Source organism: Barbatula barbatula (genome assembly GCF_947034865.1).
Source record: "Barbatula barbatula genome assembly, chromosome: 9".
Lineage (NCBI taxonomy): Eukaryota > Metazoa > Chordata > Actinopteri > Cypriniformes > Nemacheilidae > Barbatula > Barbatula barbatula.
In genome coordinates, this window is record NC_136772.1 from 81007 (window position 1) to 98657 (window position 17651).

The window sequence follows — 17651 nt, forward strand, 5'->3', positions numbered from 1 at the left end:
AAAGTCTTCATTCACACACAAGAGTTGAGAGAAAGTCTTCATTCACACACAAGAGTTGAGAGAAAGTCTTCATTCGCTTCTCATGTTTATCAGTTGAGATGGAAGAGAGAAGTCTGATTCTTCACGATCTGCCGGATGATTTCGATCGCGTGAAATCAAAGCTCGAGCTTTATTTTAAAAACAAAAGAAGATCTGGAGGTGAAGTCGTGCAGATCACAGAACATCCTGATGACAAACGGAAAGCTCGTCTCATTTATGTGACAGAAGACGGTAAGAAGACATAAAGCTTTACACGATCACATGATGAGAGAGAGATGAAAGATTTCTTTCTGTTTCTCAGATATGAAGAAGGTGCTTGACAAACGAATCCATCAACTGGATTTCAAGACGCATGGAAGCGTCGAAGTGACCGTGAAACTACCTGAAGACAAAAAGATGAAACCAGCCGTTCTGAAGGTGACCTGCTAGAGATCCTATAGATTATGATTCATTAACAATTATGATTATTGTGTCAACACACGTGATTCAGATGTCTGTTGAAAGACAAGACAATATTTACAGCTGGGCAGAATATACGTCATTATTAAAAGTTTTATGAGATTTGTTTTCACATACTCACAACACTTCTTCATTATTGTGCCAAGGTCTGTCCAGTAACAAACCCTACAGCCACAAGTCATAAAGGTTTGATGGTTTGACAATTTACAGCAGAATAAATACGGTTCTCAAAACATATCAAATGACATTTTGTGAATGTATTGCTTTATAACACAGACAATGAAGGGGATTGTGAAATATCTGATCTGCTAATTACGGCTCCTCATACGGTTGATAAGGAAATGCTTAAAATGTATTGCGAGAGATTCACAGAACACTTTGTGCTGCAAAAACATGGAAATAACAGCTGGATCCTGAAGCTCTCCAACCGGTCAGGTGTGATATAACCAAACATTTCTGTACACTTTATTCCTGCTTTAGAGATTCTAGTCATGCAGAAGAGCAGTGACGTAACAAACAGACAGGTTAAGCAAGCTTATTCTTAGACACATAAGTGTGACACATTTTGTTTCAGTAAATGAACTTTAGCTGTCAACCAAAAAAAAGCAACAAAACTAAATCAGTTTATCTACAAGACCAGAAAGGTCTGACCCTAAATGTTGACTCTTTTCCAGATTTGCAGAAGATTTTCGGACAAAACAAACCGGAGTTGGATATATCTATAAAAGTGTATAAAGAAGGAAAGCTTGGAGAGAAGGTGGACCCTCGTCGCTTCATCTTGACAGGGTTTGACGGAAGCACCGAATGGACGAAAATCTCACTGTTCATTGGCAGCTGTAGCAAGACAACAGAACATGACTGGGAGATACTGGATGAAGAAAGGGTTGTTGTAACTTTCAGACAAGATATCGGTGTGTGTGTATAAACAGTACACATCTCCACCAGTGGCGATCGGTGCCTCCTCTTTAGGGGAAGCAGGAATTCAAAACATGTGTTCGGCACGTCAGGTGGACATATGTGCATCATGTCAGAATACGGGCCGGCTGCAGACGCGTGCGTCAAAATGCTCATGTTTGCTAGATACTGACATAGTCTCATGTGGATTTAAGTGCCAAGCGAGTGTCTTTTTTTAACATAAACACTTTCGACACATCTGCAGCAGGCATGTATTTTGACATAACGCCCCACACACATGACTGGCTAAATACAATGTTTTGCCGAACTTCACATTACTGCTTCCCCTGAAGGGATCGCCACTGATCTCCACCTAACACAATCAGTATAAAACAAACTCAAGTTTCTGTCAACATGAGCAGATCATTGTATTCTTCTGTTATATTTTATCCACAGATGTCACATCATTTATAAACAAATGCACCTCAAAAGCACTGCAGGGTCGTGAGATCGGAGTCACACGCGTGGAGCTGACAGACTCGGTCCTGGTTCAGGGAGATCTGGGAAAGATAAGTGAAGAAGCTCTAAACCTTCACTTCAGCAACACCACAAGGAGCAGAGGAGGAGATATCAAGTCTCTGACCTGGATCAACAGACAGGAGAGTCTTCTCATTACCTTTCAACAATCTGACGGTGAGGTTTTACCCGTAAACTGAAGAGAAAAAAATATGATGCAGTCATTTCAACTCCATAGTAACTGAACTTCACTTTCCACTGTAATAGTTGCCCATGAAGTGGTGGAACAGAAGCACAGTGTTTGTGGCACTGAGGTTAAGGCATCGCTCTTCTACTCGAGTTTACAAAAAGCTTTGACCGGAGAAAAGCCAACCTTGACTGACATCCCTACAGGAATAAACATCTGTGTTCATGAAGATCTGCTCAGTTTCATTGAAAACAATGACCCATGCAGAAAAACGCTGGAGAGTGTCGTCAAACCGCTTCATGCCAAAGTTCTAATCGACAGAAGTGGGGAAGCAAGTGCAATAAGACTGGAGATGGACGTTGAAAAACCGACTTTGACTGCACTGCAAATCAGACCCACATGGGAGACAAATACAGAGAGGAAAGTCCAAACCTTTTTGAGCAAGTACCACACAGCCGAGCTGAACGTGCAGAAGGACGTCTGGCAGCGAGTTGAAAGCGACTGTACGAGTCTCAGCACAGGGGATGCTGTCGTCTCCTTCAGAGAGTTCCGCTCTAAAATAATGATCAGTGGTGTGAAAGAGGAGGTGATTGTCCTCTCAGAGAAGATCAAGCGGCTGCTGGACATCGCTGCTGTTGAGATGGAAATACAAAGAAATACCATGGATGTGGTCATTCAACTGGACTGCGGGGAGAAATGTGAACTTTTAAAAGAACGTGTACAATCCAAACTAGGCCAAGTTGCTCTGTCACATGATGAGAATCAGCACAAATTTCACCTCAGAGGTTTGAAGGATCAAGTGGCTTCTGTTGACATGCTCATCAAGCAGGCGAATGAGAACATTATCATGCATCACTTAAAGCTCTCATCTCATCTGATTCGCTTTCTTCAGTCTCTGGACCTTCAAAAGCTTGAACAAGACCATTTCTCCTCCAATCACATTCCAGCTAAATTCTCAAAGCAGAAAGATTTGGTGGGAATTTTTGTTGAGAAAGACAACCTGAAGAGAGCTGAAGACAAAATTTGTGAGATCCTCAGAGAGGATCTAATACAACTCTCTCCCAATCAAACCGATGAAAACTGGACAAAATTTCTCATGAAACTTCAAGGCGAAGTGGAATCCAGCCAGAACGCTCACAGCATCAGGATCACACAGACGGACACGCAGCTGACGTTATGTGGATTTTCTGATGTAGTCGCAGAAGTAGCAAGAAAAGTGGGCGGCTACCTGGAACACAAGAAACCAATAACTGAGGATGTTCCTCTCAAGTCTGTGCGAGAGGTTGAATTTGTGGACTCTTGTGTAAACCTGTCCGAGCGCCCTGAAATCAAGTATCTTGGTGCTACGATACTGGCCTGCAAAACATCGTCTTGCCCTTGTCTGAAGGTTACCGCTGCCAAAGACAACGTTATAGAGGCTGTGAGTGTCATAAAGAAACAGTTGTTAGCCATCGTTGAGGAGAGACACCAGTACCGCAAAGCAGGAGAAGCCAAGGTTCTAGACAAGCATGAAGCCAGTGTGAAGGCAAAAGCTAAAGAGTTCCAGTGCAACCTGTATTTATCCCAAGAACCAGTGAATAATCCAAACCCGTCACAGAGTTTTACACACAAAATAAGCAGTTTCATCACTCTGGTTATCACGAGGGGTGACTGGGACCATCAAAGTGCCGATGCCTTGATTTGCCCAATGAACGGCAGTCTGGTTTTTGATAACACTGTGGCCAAGCGGATTCTCCAGTTAGGAGGCGATCAGATCGCAGAGGTTTGTAAAAAGCACCAGAGGGAAAAACAGTCCCTCATGCCTGGAGATGTGCTTCTCGGTGATGCTGGACAACTCAATGCCAAGAGCCTCATTTTTGCAGTGTTGCCCCATAAGGGTCAAGCCCTAGACTCACGCTACCTTCAATTGGCCATACACAATGCTCTTCTGAAGGCAGAAGAACAACACTGCACCTCCATTCTCGTTCCAGCACTTGCTTGTGAAATCTTTGGATTCTCTTTCAGAGAAAGTTGGACTTCACTCAGAGAAGCAATTCTACAGTTCTGCGCTGACCATCGAAATTCCCCCCCAAATATGAGGGATGTTCACATAGTGCATTCTGAAAGGAAGACTGTTGAAGAGTACAACGCTGTGATCGAGGAACAGGTATGAATTCTCCTGTTTCACAGATGCCATCTAAGATCTGACAATAAAAAGCTTACATCAATAAACCGTCAATTTCTTTGTTTCCATTGCTTGTCCTGTTTCTCCAGGGCTTTCCTGACACTTCAAACGTCCAATCCCGGAGGCAGCAGCAGGGAAGAAGAGGTACATACAGATGAGTTTAGCTTTTGTCATGTCACAAATACATGGTTTTCCTAGACTCCATGTGATGATACTCACTGTTGTTTTCACATGTGTGGAAATTCAAACAGCGCTCATCAACGGTGTGCCGATATACCTCAAAAAGAGTGACATCACCAAAGAGACAGCGGATGTCATAGTGAATTCCAACAGCATGCATTTAAATCTTAACACTGGTATGTATTTCTCGGTACAGAAATATTTTTGGATGATGTTACACCGCTCACTCTGGTCATGTGTCTGCAGGTGTTTCTGGTGCCATATTGAAAGCAGCCGGGAAATCTGTTTATTGTGAATGCTTAAAACAAGGTATTAGCAGTTGGGTTACATTCCACATGTTAAATGGATAACCTGAGATCAAATGCACATCTGATTCACTCACACAGGTCGATTGTTGTTTGCACGTACCTATGACAGAAACTAGTACATGTGTAGATTGTAGTCCCGTGAAATAACGAACAGCAAAAAAACAGATATCACAATAGTTCTTGAACACATGGGATGGAAATGCTTGTTTTTGTTACAATTAACAACAGTTTGTATTATAATTGTAGTGCAACTGTTTATTTGTTGTTTTACTTGTCCAGCTCCTCTGAAGGCAGGCGGTGTAGTAATGACCAGTGGTGGGGATCTTAAATGTAGGCACATTGCCCAGATGGTGGGTCCTGAGGGTCCGGCTGACATCACAGCGTCTCTTGGAAAGGTTTTGAACCTTTGTGAGGACAAGATGGCCAGGACACTGGCAATTCCTGCGATTGGTACAGGTAAAAGAAGGCGGTTACTGTTTCCGTGTGTGGTGTGGTCAGGTCCTGAGCTGTAATGTCAGCATGTGTTTCACAGGAAAAGGTACAATTGGACCAAAAGAATCTATTGAAGCTATTCTCACAGCACTTAAGAAACACTTGACTGGGCCGAACTCAAGCGGTCTCAAAGAAATTACTATAGTGACATTTGAACAGAAGATTCTGGATGCTTATCAAAGAATTTTCAGGGAATGGAACAAGGTAAATCCTCAATGTCTTACTCTCACGTTCATGAATAAGAATTACTGTCAATATTTTGAGTTTGTTCCCTGCATTTCATATTTCCTGAAATTTCATACAGGCCTCCAGTCGACCTGCCCAGCCGGCATACGGCAGAATGCCAGAAAATCAAGGTTTGACCTTTTCACGTTCGCCCACAGACTGTATATACAGAATACCTGCTGCAAATCAAATGCATCTGACTATGGTCATATTTCATGTAGCTCAAAGAGACCATTTCAAATCTTTCCCTCTACAGTCAAAATCGGAAGTGTCAGAATTGAGTTAAAGAAAGGGGACATTACTAAAGAAACAGTCAGAGGGATTGTAAACAGCACCAACAGGGAGATGACCTTGAAGGGAGGTGTGTTTTATTTTGTATTATTTATTACACGATCAAAACCATACAAGCAGATAACTGAACTCAACACAAGACCACCACTTTGATATTTGGCTATATACAACACTAAAACATAATTGAATATCTTGTAGGAGTTTCAGGTGCCATATTTAAAGCCGCCGGAGCCTCTGTGGAACAAGAATGTCAAAAACACGGTGAGGCGTTAAATATCAAATTCAGACATCAAGATTTGAAAAAAAAAAGAGACTGACGGACAGGCTAATTTTACACTTACTCTGTAGGTCCACTCCAAAACGACATCCCTGCAGTGACCAGCGGAGGGAACCTGGAGTGTGATGTCATCATTCACATGACCGGACCGCACTCTGCATCAGAGACGAGACAACGTGTGAAGAGAGTCCTGGAGCGCTGTGAGGAGAAAGAGATTACCACAATTTCTTTTCCTGCTGTCGGCACTGGTATAGACACGGACCGCATACAATCAGCGACCATTTTCGTTTCTATGCAAACGTCTCACTTCTTTCCTCTTTTTCCAAGGTGGTGGTGGTGTTAAGAGTGTCGATGCCATGCATGCCATGCTGAAAGGATTTGAAGATCATTTAGCTCAAAACAGCTCAACAGTAATCAAGCTCATGTATATAGTAATAGACCGGGACGATGTCCTGCAGGAGTTTCAAAACGGTCTCAAAGCATGGACTGCAAACACACAGGTACACACATCCCAAGGATTACCGGTGTTGTTATGGTTGGTTTAGGATGACATGTTTGAAGCATCATTAGATGATAATTAAGAAAATATCATCACATACCTAAACTAATGATGTGAACACCTGAGCAGAACAGTCAGGAGGAAGATAATGAAGATCAGTCGGAGCATGATGATTCAGATTACAGCGTGGATGAAGACAGTACATCATCAGAACCTGATACAAGTGCTGAAATATACATCCTAAAGTAATCATCAATAAAAACAGATTTTATATTTGCCTGAAATGTTGCTGTCGTTCACAGCTAACCCTGTTGAAGCTATAATCGGCCCAATGAAAGTGAAGGTTATATGTGGTGACATCACTAAAGAGACTGTAGATGCGATTGTTAACAGCACAACGACCAGCCTTGACCTGAGCACGGGTGAGTTCTCTCTCATAATGTAAGCATTTCCCTCTAAAATGCATTCAATTTCTTCAATTGTAAGGTTTCATAAGTAGAAAGTGTTGATCGCTGTGTGTGCAGGGGTATCAGGAGCGATTCTTAAAGCTGCAGGACAAATGGTTGTGAATGAATGCAAAGCAAAAGGTATGACATCTCACCCTCCTCATTTATGCACACACGGCTAATATTGCGGCGGCTTATTTCTTCATTCTATACTGAATGAAGCACCTCAGCCCAAAGACGGTGTGGTGCTGACCAAAGCTGGAGACCTCACAGACATTAGAAATATCATTCATATGGTTGGCCAGACCAACGTGAAAGGCATCACAAGTTCCATGTTCAAAGTTCTGACGATGTGTGAAGAAAACCACATTCGGTCCGTTTCATTCCCGGCTCTTGGAACCGGTAAGAAGTGATTCTTCAGAAATCTGAACAGAGCTATACTGAACGATGCCAAAATTCACTTTTTAATGTCTTTCAGGAGCAGGAACCCTGGCAGGCATACAGGTCGCAAAGGCCATGACTGATGCTCTGGCGGACTTCGTGAAAGAATCGCCACAACAACTTAAACGTGTCCACATTGTAATCTTCCAAAGTAAAATGTTGCCAGACTTTCAGGACGCTATAATGAAGCTGAAGATCAGTAGTTCCGGTAGGTATGAAACTCACGTTCTTAGCATCAGTGACTTTCTGTGTTTTTATTCATGAGTCTCTTGGAATTTGTGCATCATTAACAGCACGTAAGACCAAAGTGCCACCACCGACCCCTGTGTCCAGCAAAGCCCCACAGCGGCCGCCATTCTGCCTGGCCAAGCAAACAGCCTCCGTTTCATTCCCCGTTATGGCTGTGGAGATTTATGGGATGTCTTCCGCCAACACTGCCAAGGTGAAAAAATATCTGGACGACCTCGTCTCTGAAGAGTGCATCAGTAAAGATGTTCAGTCGAGTCACCTCGCCAAACTTCCCGTAAGTGACCAGAAGACCATCGTGAACCTCAGTCAAAGCAATGAGGTCAGCGTTGTAGTGGCCGGCCCGGACAGGTGGACCGTATCAGGGAAAAAAGATGACGTCTTCGATGCCGTGCTCAATATCAACAACTTTATGCAAGAAGCGCGAGATCGAGAGATTCGGGACAGTGAGGTGAAGAGGTTGAGGCAGATGTTGTGTTGGGAGGTGGTTCGAGGAGAAACCTGGCAGCCGTTGGACACCAGCATCAGCTACGAAGTAGAGCTGTCCTATCACAAGAAAAACAAGACCTTTCAATATCAGGAGAATGGCCAGACATACACCGTTGACTTCAAAGAGATGACGCTGATGAACAACAGCAAAAAGGAGTCTTGTAGGATCAAGAGGACTCTGCTCGGTGATTGTGATACGGGTAAATGTTTGCATTGATCACAAAAACCCCAATGATTTGTATCTAGATTCACACAAAAACTGAAGCTTCATCACATCAGAATACTCTTCAAAATGCCGTCAACTCAGATTTATCATCTAACTGATATGAGCCGCATCATTACACACACTAATGCACTTGAATATATAAGAAATACAAAGAAAATAATTTTACTACAGCACATGTGAACTTCTCATGTTCTGAAAGTTCAGCGTGAACAAACCAATGCATTTTAACCAGCATTTCAACTGAAATGGTATTGGTGCTGTTTTTCTGAATCATTTCTAATCCCTGGCATGAAGACTCGAGTAAAGCTTCTTTCATCTGTCTTTCAATGTGATAACGTTTGCAACTGATTGTAAAGTTATTTTCCTTCTTTCATGGTACTCAGCAATAATTCATCCTCCCCCAACATGGACCAAGGCGAATGGACAGGACGTAGAAATAATCACATTAAAATCAGATTCAGCAGAATACCAGAAGATAGAAAAAGATTTTCTCAAGTCCAGTATACATCAGGATGTGTCCCAGGTTCAGGTTATACAGGTAAAACCACACAGAACATGGTCTCCAGATGAAGAGGTGTGTCAATGCATTTTGACGTTAGAAATGATTTTTACAGATCCACAGGATCCAGAGTCGGACACAATGGCACAGATACTGCGTGTTGAAGCAGGCGGTGGACAAGAAATATCCCAAACAAATGAACGAGCGTTTCCTCTATCATGGAACATCTAAAGACATTTGTCAAAAAATCAACACGAACGGCTTCAACAGAAGCTTCTGTGGGAGAAACGGTATGTCACAGACTCTATTCATAACCATATCTGTCTCAAACCTTTGTTATACTGAAATGTAACACGGATCTGTTCAAAGCTGTCATACACGGAAATGGAACTTACTTCGCTAAAGAAGCTTGGTACTCCTGTCAGGACCTCTATTCAGACCCAGATGACAAAGGTCTCAAGTACATCTACAGAGCAAAAGTTGTGACTGGTTCACTGTGTAAAAGCAGAAAGGGCATGAAGGAGCCGGATCCCATCAACGCTCAGGACCCTCAGGCCGGTCTGCACGACTGCGCAGTAGACAACTTACAGACGCCCTTCATCTTTGTGGTGTTCTGTGACGCAGGAGCGTATCCTGAATACCTCATCACCTTTAAAAACATATAAACTGACCCACAACATGCAGTGTACTGTGGACCAAATATACTTTCACTCCAGCAGATTTATACAAAGCAAACTTCAGAGAGCAGACATTTTTAGGCATTGTTGTTGACAACCACCTGAAAAAGAGCACATATCATTGTGACGGGATTACATCTTCAACTTTTCCATTTAAGCCAACATAGCAGGAATATTGTTTAGACGACTAAGATACTCAAGTTTCAATTCTTCAGTGTTTTTAATCATTAAAACTTTGATCTAGTAACTGAAATAAATATTTAGGTATTACAAGCAGTTTGACAGATTGTTTCACTAAATATTTATTATAAGTAATAAAGATGAGTCTGATTACAGTTCATTTCAGTTACATGTCCATGAAAATATGAAGACAGTTCCAGGTAAACAAAACTAAGCAGAAATAATTAAAAGAGAAAAACCATTTCAGTACAGGATTTACCTTGTAAAACATCTTCTGTTGTTAAAGTGTTTGGTTATGAGAAAGTCTCCTCTGTGCTTAACTAGAAAAAGACATTCTATTGCCAAGGCATTTTATGATGCTGTGGAGTCCAAACCGCAGAAACAAACTGCCGGCGTTTAATATGAAATAAACATCAAAAGTCATCGCAGCAGTTTTCAGGCCAATGAGAGTCAGCTTTCATTAAAGTAGTGCACACACAGCAGAGAGAGAAATGACACTATCCTGATTATATTTACCCATGCGGGGTGATTGGGTGGGAGACGTGTTGAAGAGGCAGATTAAAAGGGGCAAAAATGAAATCACAGCCCTAAATTACTCAAAATTTCGCTGTAAAGACTGATCCGCTCTCAACCATCACGTTTCATCAGAGAGAGAGAGAGAGAGAGAGAGAGAGACATGTGGTTATTGCACTACATCTGTTGTGTAGAGTTGCCGTTCCAGGTGTTGTTGTCGTCTTCACTATCTTCTTGCGTCCGGAGTCGATGTATTTTACCGTCTTTTTTAAAGTCCTCAGGTCTTTTCTCAAGAACTCTCTTACGAACAGCATCTCTGAAATATCACAAGACCCAAAGGTGTTATACAGTATGAAGTGGGTTACATGCATGTGTATTTAATTACAGCAGGAGCTAAACTCAGTCAAGACACAGGCATCATCATTCTTAACCTATATGCAGCTATTAGCTGTGCCTTCAAGGGTGTCTAATAAAGCGCTTGCTAATGGTGCAGTTAGAGCCTTTTTACAGCATCTCATCATACTGAATCTGAATGAAATTTAAAGGTAAGACAGACGTACCTCTTTGGTTCTGAGGAGGAGCCTGAGCTAGGCGAGTGTTGATTCTGGGGGCGAGGAGACGCAGCAGGAGGGGACGTCCTGAACAAGAGGCTGCTGATGAACCTCCAGACAGCCAGCAGGGGAAAGAGTAAAGATCCCAGCATAGCCCAGACGCCCCCACCCTCGGACGAGTGGACCACCGAGTTGGCTGATCGACTGGACTGCTGTTGGGAACAAAATAAGCTCATGTCACGTGACTTAGGAGACCGGGCTGCAAACACAGTTCATCTCATTCTACTCATGAATCAAAACTGATTCACTCTTGAATAATGTCATTTACATGGGATCAGAACAACCAGACTGAAGTGACTTGTCTCTCTTTCTTTTTGATCAAATCAGGCAAGTACAAATGTAATCTCTTTATTAACAGACATTCTTTGGATCTTTGGTTGTAGTAGATCGTATTGATCACGTTCGTGTATATGTCTGTAGTTTCACTGGACTTCATGATGATGTAATGTTGCTGTCTAGATTTGTATACTGTGCTAGGCTTTAATGGACTAGTTTTTGATGCACTTATGTATGTTGTTATAATTGCTTCCAATGTTTCCTCATCTGTAAGTCGCTTTCTGCTAAATGACTAAATGTAAATGTCAGTGACACTGATCGGTGTGCAGCGGTGGTGTGTTACTCACAGGAAGCAGGACGATAGAGGCGCTGGGTGCGAGCTCAAGCTCCAGTAAACTTCTCTCCAGATCTTCAGCTGTGAACTCTCTTCTGGGGAACATGGTGGCCAGTGAGAAATGACCGTACCTGTTTCCAACCTCCTGTAAACACAGACGTGATGAAAACTCCACAGTCAGATGATATTTATAGAGAAACAACAACAACAACATCCAGCTAACCCACACAGTTAGAAAAACATGCGCATGTAAAGGAAGAACAAATTCCGACATAAACCTTGTTGTGGGTTTTGCATTTAGGTAACATTTCAGTTTTACTCTATAAGCTCATGTTATCATGATAATACTTTTAATAATCTTCTCAAAGTCATCTTAAAGAGAAACATTAACATTGCTCTGTCTGTTCCAAACGCAGGTCATCACCATGGAAACCGACCTGCACAGCAAATTGTCTGGCTTCCTGCAGGCGCATCTCCGATGGAAACTGGTTAGTGAAGGATGAGCCGTCGGGCAGACGGAACTGAATCCTGGCGACAGCGCTGAAAGAGAAGCAGAGATGATATATCTCACCATAGAAACATTCAAGCAGCTGCTCTGGATCATTGATTTCAAAGCGCTGGGAAAATACTTGCAACTTCAACACAAAATGTGACGGTGAACAAAGAAACAAATCCTCACAATGTATTGACAGTGAACTCTTGATTTAAAACACCAGTACAGTGCATCATCAGCTCATGTGTGTGTGTACAGTACAAGACGACTCCTACAGCAGAGTTCTTTCACATGAGCAGGTGAACAACACTCCAGTAAACTCATGGAGGAAGTGTTACAGAAGTGAGTTAGGCACCTTCTCTCTCGATGTGTGACTTCTCTCTTGGCTTCATCTTCCACCGCTCTGGCCTGTAGAGCCGTTAATCTGGCCGCTTCTGCCTCCTGCTGGACCTGAGCGTAACGGGCCGCTCTGTCTGCACGGTCCTGTAGAACAAAACCATAAACATCAGCCGCTGTCCCCTGACTGCGCAACACCACAAACAAACACTTTCAAAGCCCAGAACATGAAAGAACTTTATCACGGGACAGGAAACAAATGATGTCACCAGAGCGATTTGCTGTTTGACTCGCTCTCTGGCGGCTCTCTCTTCCGCTTTCTCACGGTTTCTCTCCTCCAGCAGACGTTTGGTTTTCTCCTCCTCCTGTTTCTTCTTGTAGTCCAGCATCTCTTTGCCTAACTTCCTTCTATCCACCTCCTTCTTCAGCTCATTCTGCACATGTGACAGGAACAGCTTTACAATTGAAAACAAGCTCATAACCCAGCAAACATATAGACAACACAAACATGCTCAGATAAAAATACCACCAGGAGAAAACGCAGTCAGAAAACTCACACAGCGTAAAAAAGGAAATAAAGTCAGCAGGCACTGAAGTTTCATTTGGTGAGATCGTACAATGTTTATTTTCCTCTGTACAGGGGAGTTGCCTCAGCGGACGCATGCACGTACACACAGGCCATGGTTATAGTCTTGAGAGCCTCAGAAATACAAACGTCGATCAAAAAATAGAACGCTCCCAAAATCAATTAGGCTCCAAGGCTGTTTTTTATAAATATAATGTTTAACAAATAAAACTCAATATACACGTGCTATTTGCTTAAATTGTATATAGTGGATCAAATATTTAACCGACGAAGTAAATAAAACAAAGTGAAACTAAAAATGATCTGGGACGCATCTACAGTGCTGTCCTTCACAAGAGCTGAAAACTCATCCCCAGCTTCACATCTGCCACGAGCTGCCTGTTATCACTCAGCATATGAGCTGTGAATGGGTCTTGTGGCTTTATCCTTTATATCATGGGCAGACAAAGTCCTATCGTAGGGAGAACTTCTACCGCTACTTCACAAACGATATATATCGCCCATCCCTAACACACACACAGAGAGCACAGAATTACCTCCTCTTCTACTTTTCTGGTCTGATTATGTCTCTCCTCAAGTTTCTTTGTTAACCTACAGATACGGATTCAGAAAACAGATACCATCAACACATTTTAGTTTCAGGCATGCCCGCAGACCAATGTCTGTCCAAGGCATCAATGTCAACTGTAGCTCCGCCCACCTCTCCACTTTGGCATCTAAGGGTTCCTCAGACTGAGGGACGTCCTTTGAGGAGAGACTTTTATCATCAGCTGCAGCCTCGTGGCCAGTTGCTTTCTCGTCCTCCACTGGCACAGACAGTGATTCTAGAAGCAGACGCCTGTCAGCCACTGGACCACCACAAGCAAACAAATCATGGAATCAAACATTCAGGTTCATTTGGAGCATCACCTCTAGATGTGGCAGAGCTGCAGTCTGATGGATGGGAGACGAGCGCTGGCTGATGGGGTCTCTCTGCATCCGCTGCGGCTCCTTCCATCTGCTGCGTGTGCATCTGTACAGACACACAGTTAAACTTGTGCTGCGGGACTGTTAACTTCAATATCTGACATTCATCGTGTAAGAATCTGACAGACACCTTTCTAAGTGATTAACAGTGTATTCAAGCCGTTCATTTGATCAGTATGTGTTCCCTGGAATCAAACCCATCTGCTAATGTAACCGGTTCTACTCGCCCCGCTCTGTGCGGGCCTCGAACCTGTGATGATCATCTGTGATCTGTTTCACCACTACACGGCAGGGGACGGGACAAGACAGGGAGAGGACACGCGCGTTGTACAGTTGTTTGTCTGTTTAGGGCTGCTGTACAATTCAATTTCAATTTAGATGTGCTTTATCGGCATGGCTAAGTGTTCATTCCTATTGCCAAAGCATTTGCAGCTGGGCTGCGTACAAAAAGTGCAATATGTAAATAAACTAAATGAAAGTGATGCTTGTAGTGCACTTAAAGTGGTAAGTACATTATAATATATGTAAATATATAAAAAACAGAAATAAAGTAGTTAGACAGAATTTACAAAATCAAAATATACATTTAAGTGGCAGAATAAAGGGATATGATACGTGTATTGTAAACATCAGGTCAGGATTTGTTGTGACAGAAGAGAAACAAAACATGGCGGCGCATTCAAACATGCAGGTAGATGTAAATAGCTCATGCTAAGGCATTACATCCATAACGGTTCATTGTGTACACCTCTGAAGAAATAGTTTTGCATATTATTTTGCAATTCTGTCAACATATCCTCTTAAAACCCTGTATTGTATCTTTAAGGTTGTTAATGTGAACTAGGAAACTATTACGTCATGCCCCCAACGGGCCATGACTAATATTCATGTTATTTATTTGATGTAAATCAAATAAAAGTACATTTACAGGTAAACTCAATATTAAATTTGGGTGACATCAGTCCTTTTATGACATTTCCATAACATGTTAAAATAACCTATAAAAACTATAACATTAATAACCATGATAATGTTGCTCAATGTAATTGTGATCTGAAATGTTCACCGACCATCAGAGAGTTTAAAGCGATAGTTTCAGCCCAGAATGAAAATGTGTTGTTTATTTACTCACCCTCAGGTGACATTTCTTGAGTAGAATAATGAAGATTTTTTAGAGCTTCATATAATGGATGCAAGTTTGGTCCATGGCTCAAGAGTTATTAACCCAGCAAGGAAGAAGATCTCACACCTGTCTGACTTTCTTGATTCTCCGTGTCAGTTCCTCTGCCGTGATGCTGCCAGCGATGACCTCCAGCGGGACGCCGTTCTCGCCAATGAAGAAGCAGGACGGGATACACACGACTGGATCTTTATCAGCTCAGAGTTAAGGACATGACTCATGTGATTTAGAACAGATTCACAGAACACAGCGCGGCGGATGTGAGGAATCATCACATATAACAATATATACATATAAACACATAAAAGTCAACTGTAAATAACCGACACTTGTTTTTCTGGGCTCGTTTACAATTGTACCGTGTTCATATACAGCGTTGGATCCGGCGCTAGAAGGACAGTTCACCCAAGAAATGTTATTTTGTTAACAGTTTGTCCATTTAGGTACAAGAAGCCTGGGAACAAGGTTGCTTGTTTAAAATGATCACCTGCAGGGCTTTCATTCAGCATTGTCATCACGTGGTGTCCTTCAGAGAAGTAAATTTGTCATGCAAATATTACTTGTCCGAAAAATGATATTTCATTTGAAGTGTCGATATAATTGTTTCGGATCCTGATTGGACACTTGTTTTACCTGCTGTGGCCACTTAAATGTGTTAAAACTCTCCATGATTGCTATAGAACAAAGGTAAACAGTAATTATTGTTAGTGTCAGGGCTGTGCGTTTACTTTTTGAACATAGCACTGGTGCTACAGAGGCCAAACAGTTGTAGCGCAAGTATAAGACCTCTGTGGCCATCATTAAAAATATGCAAGTGCAGTTCATCAGGAAGTTGACAAATGACATTCATGTGATGTACAGATGGATAAATTAGGGCCGTATTTTTTCTATATTCTGTGTATTAAAATTGTAACTATACAATAAAGGTACAGTATATTTATCAACATAGATTACTGTAGCATTGGGTTACTATAGTTAACTGCAGTCAAATGTATAGGTACTACTTTTGAACCTTACTACAGGATAATACAGATTGTGAATTTACTACAGGGTTACAGCAATTTCCTTTAGCAAACACTACAGTATTGAGTGTTTAAGCTAATGGGACTTTTATTTTGACGGGTCATCTAGGAGACGAAAGCTTCACTCAAACAGTAAAATAAACTCTCAGAGCAACTCTGGAGATGATGTTCATGTGTTTATATCCTCATACAGTGCAGACGCAAACAGATCCTCGACCATCACTGGTGTGGGATGTTAAACTGTGCACCTCATTCACTCAGAACAGCCTGATGACACATATGAATAACAGGATTCCTCATCCGCATCTAGTCTCATAGATTATTGTCACACACAAACAAGCACAACCACGACAAATGCAATTCACACAAACACGCAGCTCTGTCTAATGCACACATATGTATTATTCTTAGCACAGACAAGTTTTTCGCAGCACTCTTTTTATTTTTCAAGTTACGTAACTCGTTCGGTCGGCCAGTAAGTCTCTCTCACTTGCCCATATGAAACATTCACTTATCCCGGCCAAGTGGACATGCGTTAATGTCGAGCCCTTGACCCGGCAGACCGCAGCGGTCCTTAAAATAACTGAGATGATGAGGACTGTGAACAGGCGTCTGATCGTGATCTGATGTTTCCAAGAGTTTCTCCAGCGTCCTCATCAATCTCATTAAACATACAGACAGAAGGATACAGATCTGAGAAAACTGCACACATGTTTCACTGGAACATAAAACACAGAGAGATGGGATGAGTGATGCTACTGCACGCGCACGCGCACACACACACACGCACACGCGCACACACACGCGCGCGCACGCACACACACACACACACACACGCACACACACACGCACACACACACACACACACACACACGCGCACACACGCGCACGCACACACACACACACACACGCACACACGCACACACACACACGCACACATCTGACCTCTGAGCGTCCAGTCGAATCGCAACACAACAGTTGTGAGATGCATCTGACACGCTGTCCGCCTCCCAACTGGACATCAGCTGACTGGACTGATCATCATCACCTGTTGAAGAGCAGCCCAATGACGGATCAACACACAGTGTGGAGCTCAGGTGGAAAAGCTTATGACCTATGACCTATGTACAGTCGGACGCTGTGACCACACAAGAGTACTCAGAACATTCCGAACATACAGAAACAGAAGCGCTGACCGACTGTCAGTTATCCGCTGATGATGTAACACGTCAACATGATCACTGACTGCACATCACATCAGTATAATAATTAAAACCGCACAGTGACGACACCACCATAAACACACATCGGATCTCATCGGATAGGAGTATGTGCGTGATAATCTGCTGACTAGCATGAGTGCTAACGCGAGACACACGCACATCGGATCTGGGCGTTAGGTCAGTTACCTGTAATCACCACCACAAACACACATCTGAGTTGTTTAGCTGACGCGATGGCCGCCGGGATCGAACCCTCGAACCAGCGCATGATGTCCCCGACTGCTGCTCGCGACGCCTCTGAAATCTCCGAAACATTCGAGAATTTACAGACACACCGGAACCTGCAGTCACAACACGGAAGTAGAATGACGCTGAG

The 17651-nt window shown here is 42.7% G+C and overlaps 2 protein-coding genes across 3 annotated transcripts; one reads left to right on the forward strand and one right to left on the reverse strand.

Annotated features, from left to right (window-relative positions):
• Positions 1-98: 98 nt before the first annotated feature.
• parp14rs3 (poly(ADP-ribose) polymerase family member 14-related sequence 3) lies at positions 99-9889 on the forward strand (the record flags this gene model as incomplete). The annotated part of the gene is made up of 26 exons (XM_079464716.1): positions 99-270; positions 341-456; positions 645-684; positions 775-933; positions 1173-1409; positions 1849-2085; positions 2176-4241; positions 4349-4403; positions 4511-4615; positions 4686-4748; positions 5027-5203; positions 5280-5443; positions 5544-5595; positions 5721-5825; positions 5954-6016; positions 6104-6280; positions 6360-6532; positions 6661-6754; positions 6834-6953; positions 7056-7118; positions 7200-7379; positions 7456-7626; positions 7712-8353; positions 8763-8917; positions 8994-9168; positions 9248-9889. The coding sequence occupies 26 exons, from the start codon at positions 99-101 to the stop codon at positions 9541-9543; spliced, it is 6057 nt and encodes a 2018-aa protein (XP_079320842.1). The 3' UTR covers positions 9544-9889.
• ubxn4 (UBX domain protein 4) lies at positions 9759-17651 on the reverse strand. 2 transcript variants are annotated; one of them, XM_079464719.1, is made up of 13 exons: positions 17462-17651; positions 16998-17100; positions 16742-16770; positions 15100-15218; positions 13794-13896; positions 13585-13708; positions 13421-13475; positions 12568-12732; positions 12318-12445; positions 11907-12009; positions 11483-11614; positions 10809-11008; positions 9759-10564 (listed from the first exon to the last, which is right to left on the reverse strand). In XM_079464719.1, exons 1-13 carry the CDS (start codon positions 17541-17543, stop codon positions 10426-10428), a joined length of 1482 nt encoding a protein of 493 aa, XP_079320845.1. In that variant the 5' UTR covers positions 17544-17651; the 3' UTR covers positions 9759-10425. The 2 variants fall into 2 exon arrangements, with proteins under 2 accessions (XP_079320845.1, XP_079320844.1); XM_079464718.1 differs by having other exon boundaries at positions 9760-10564; positions 10809-11011.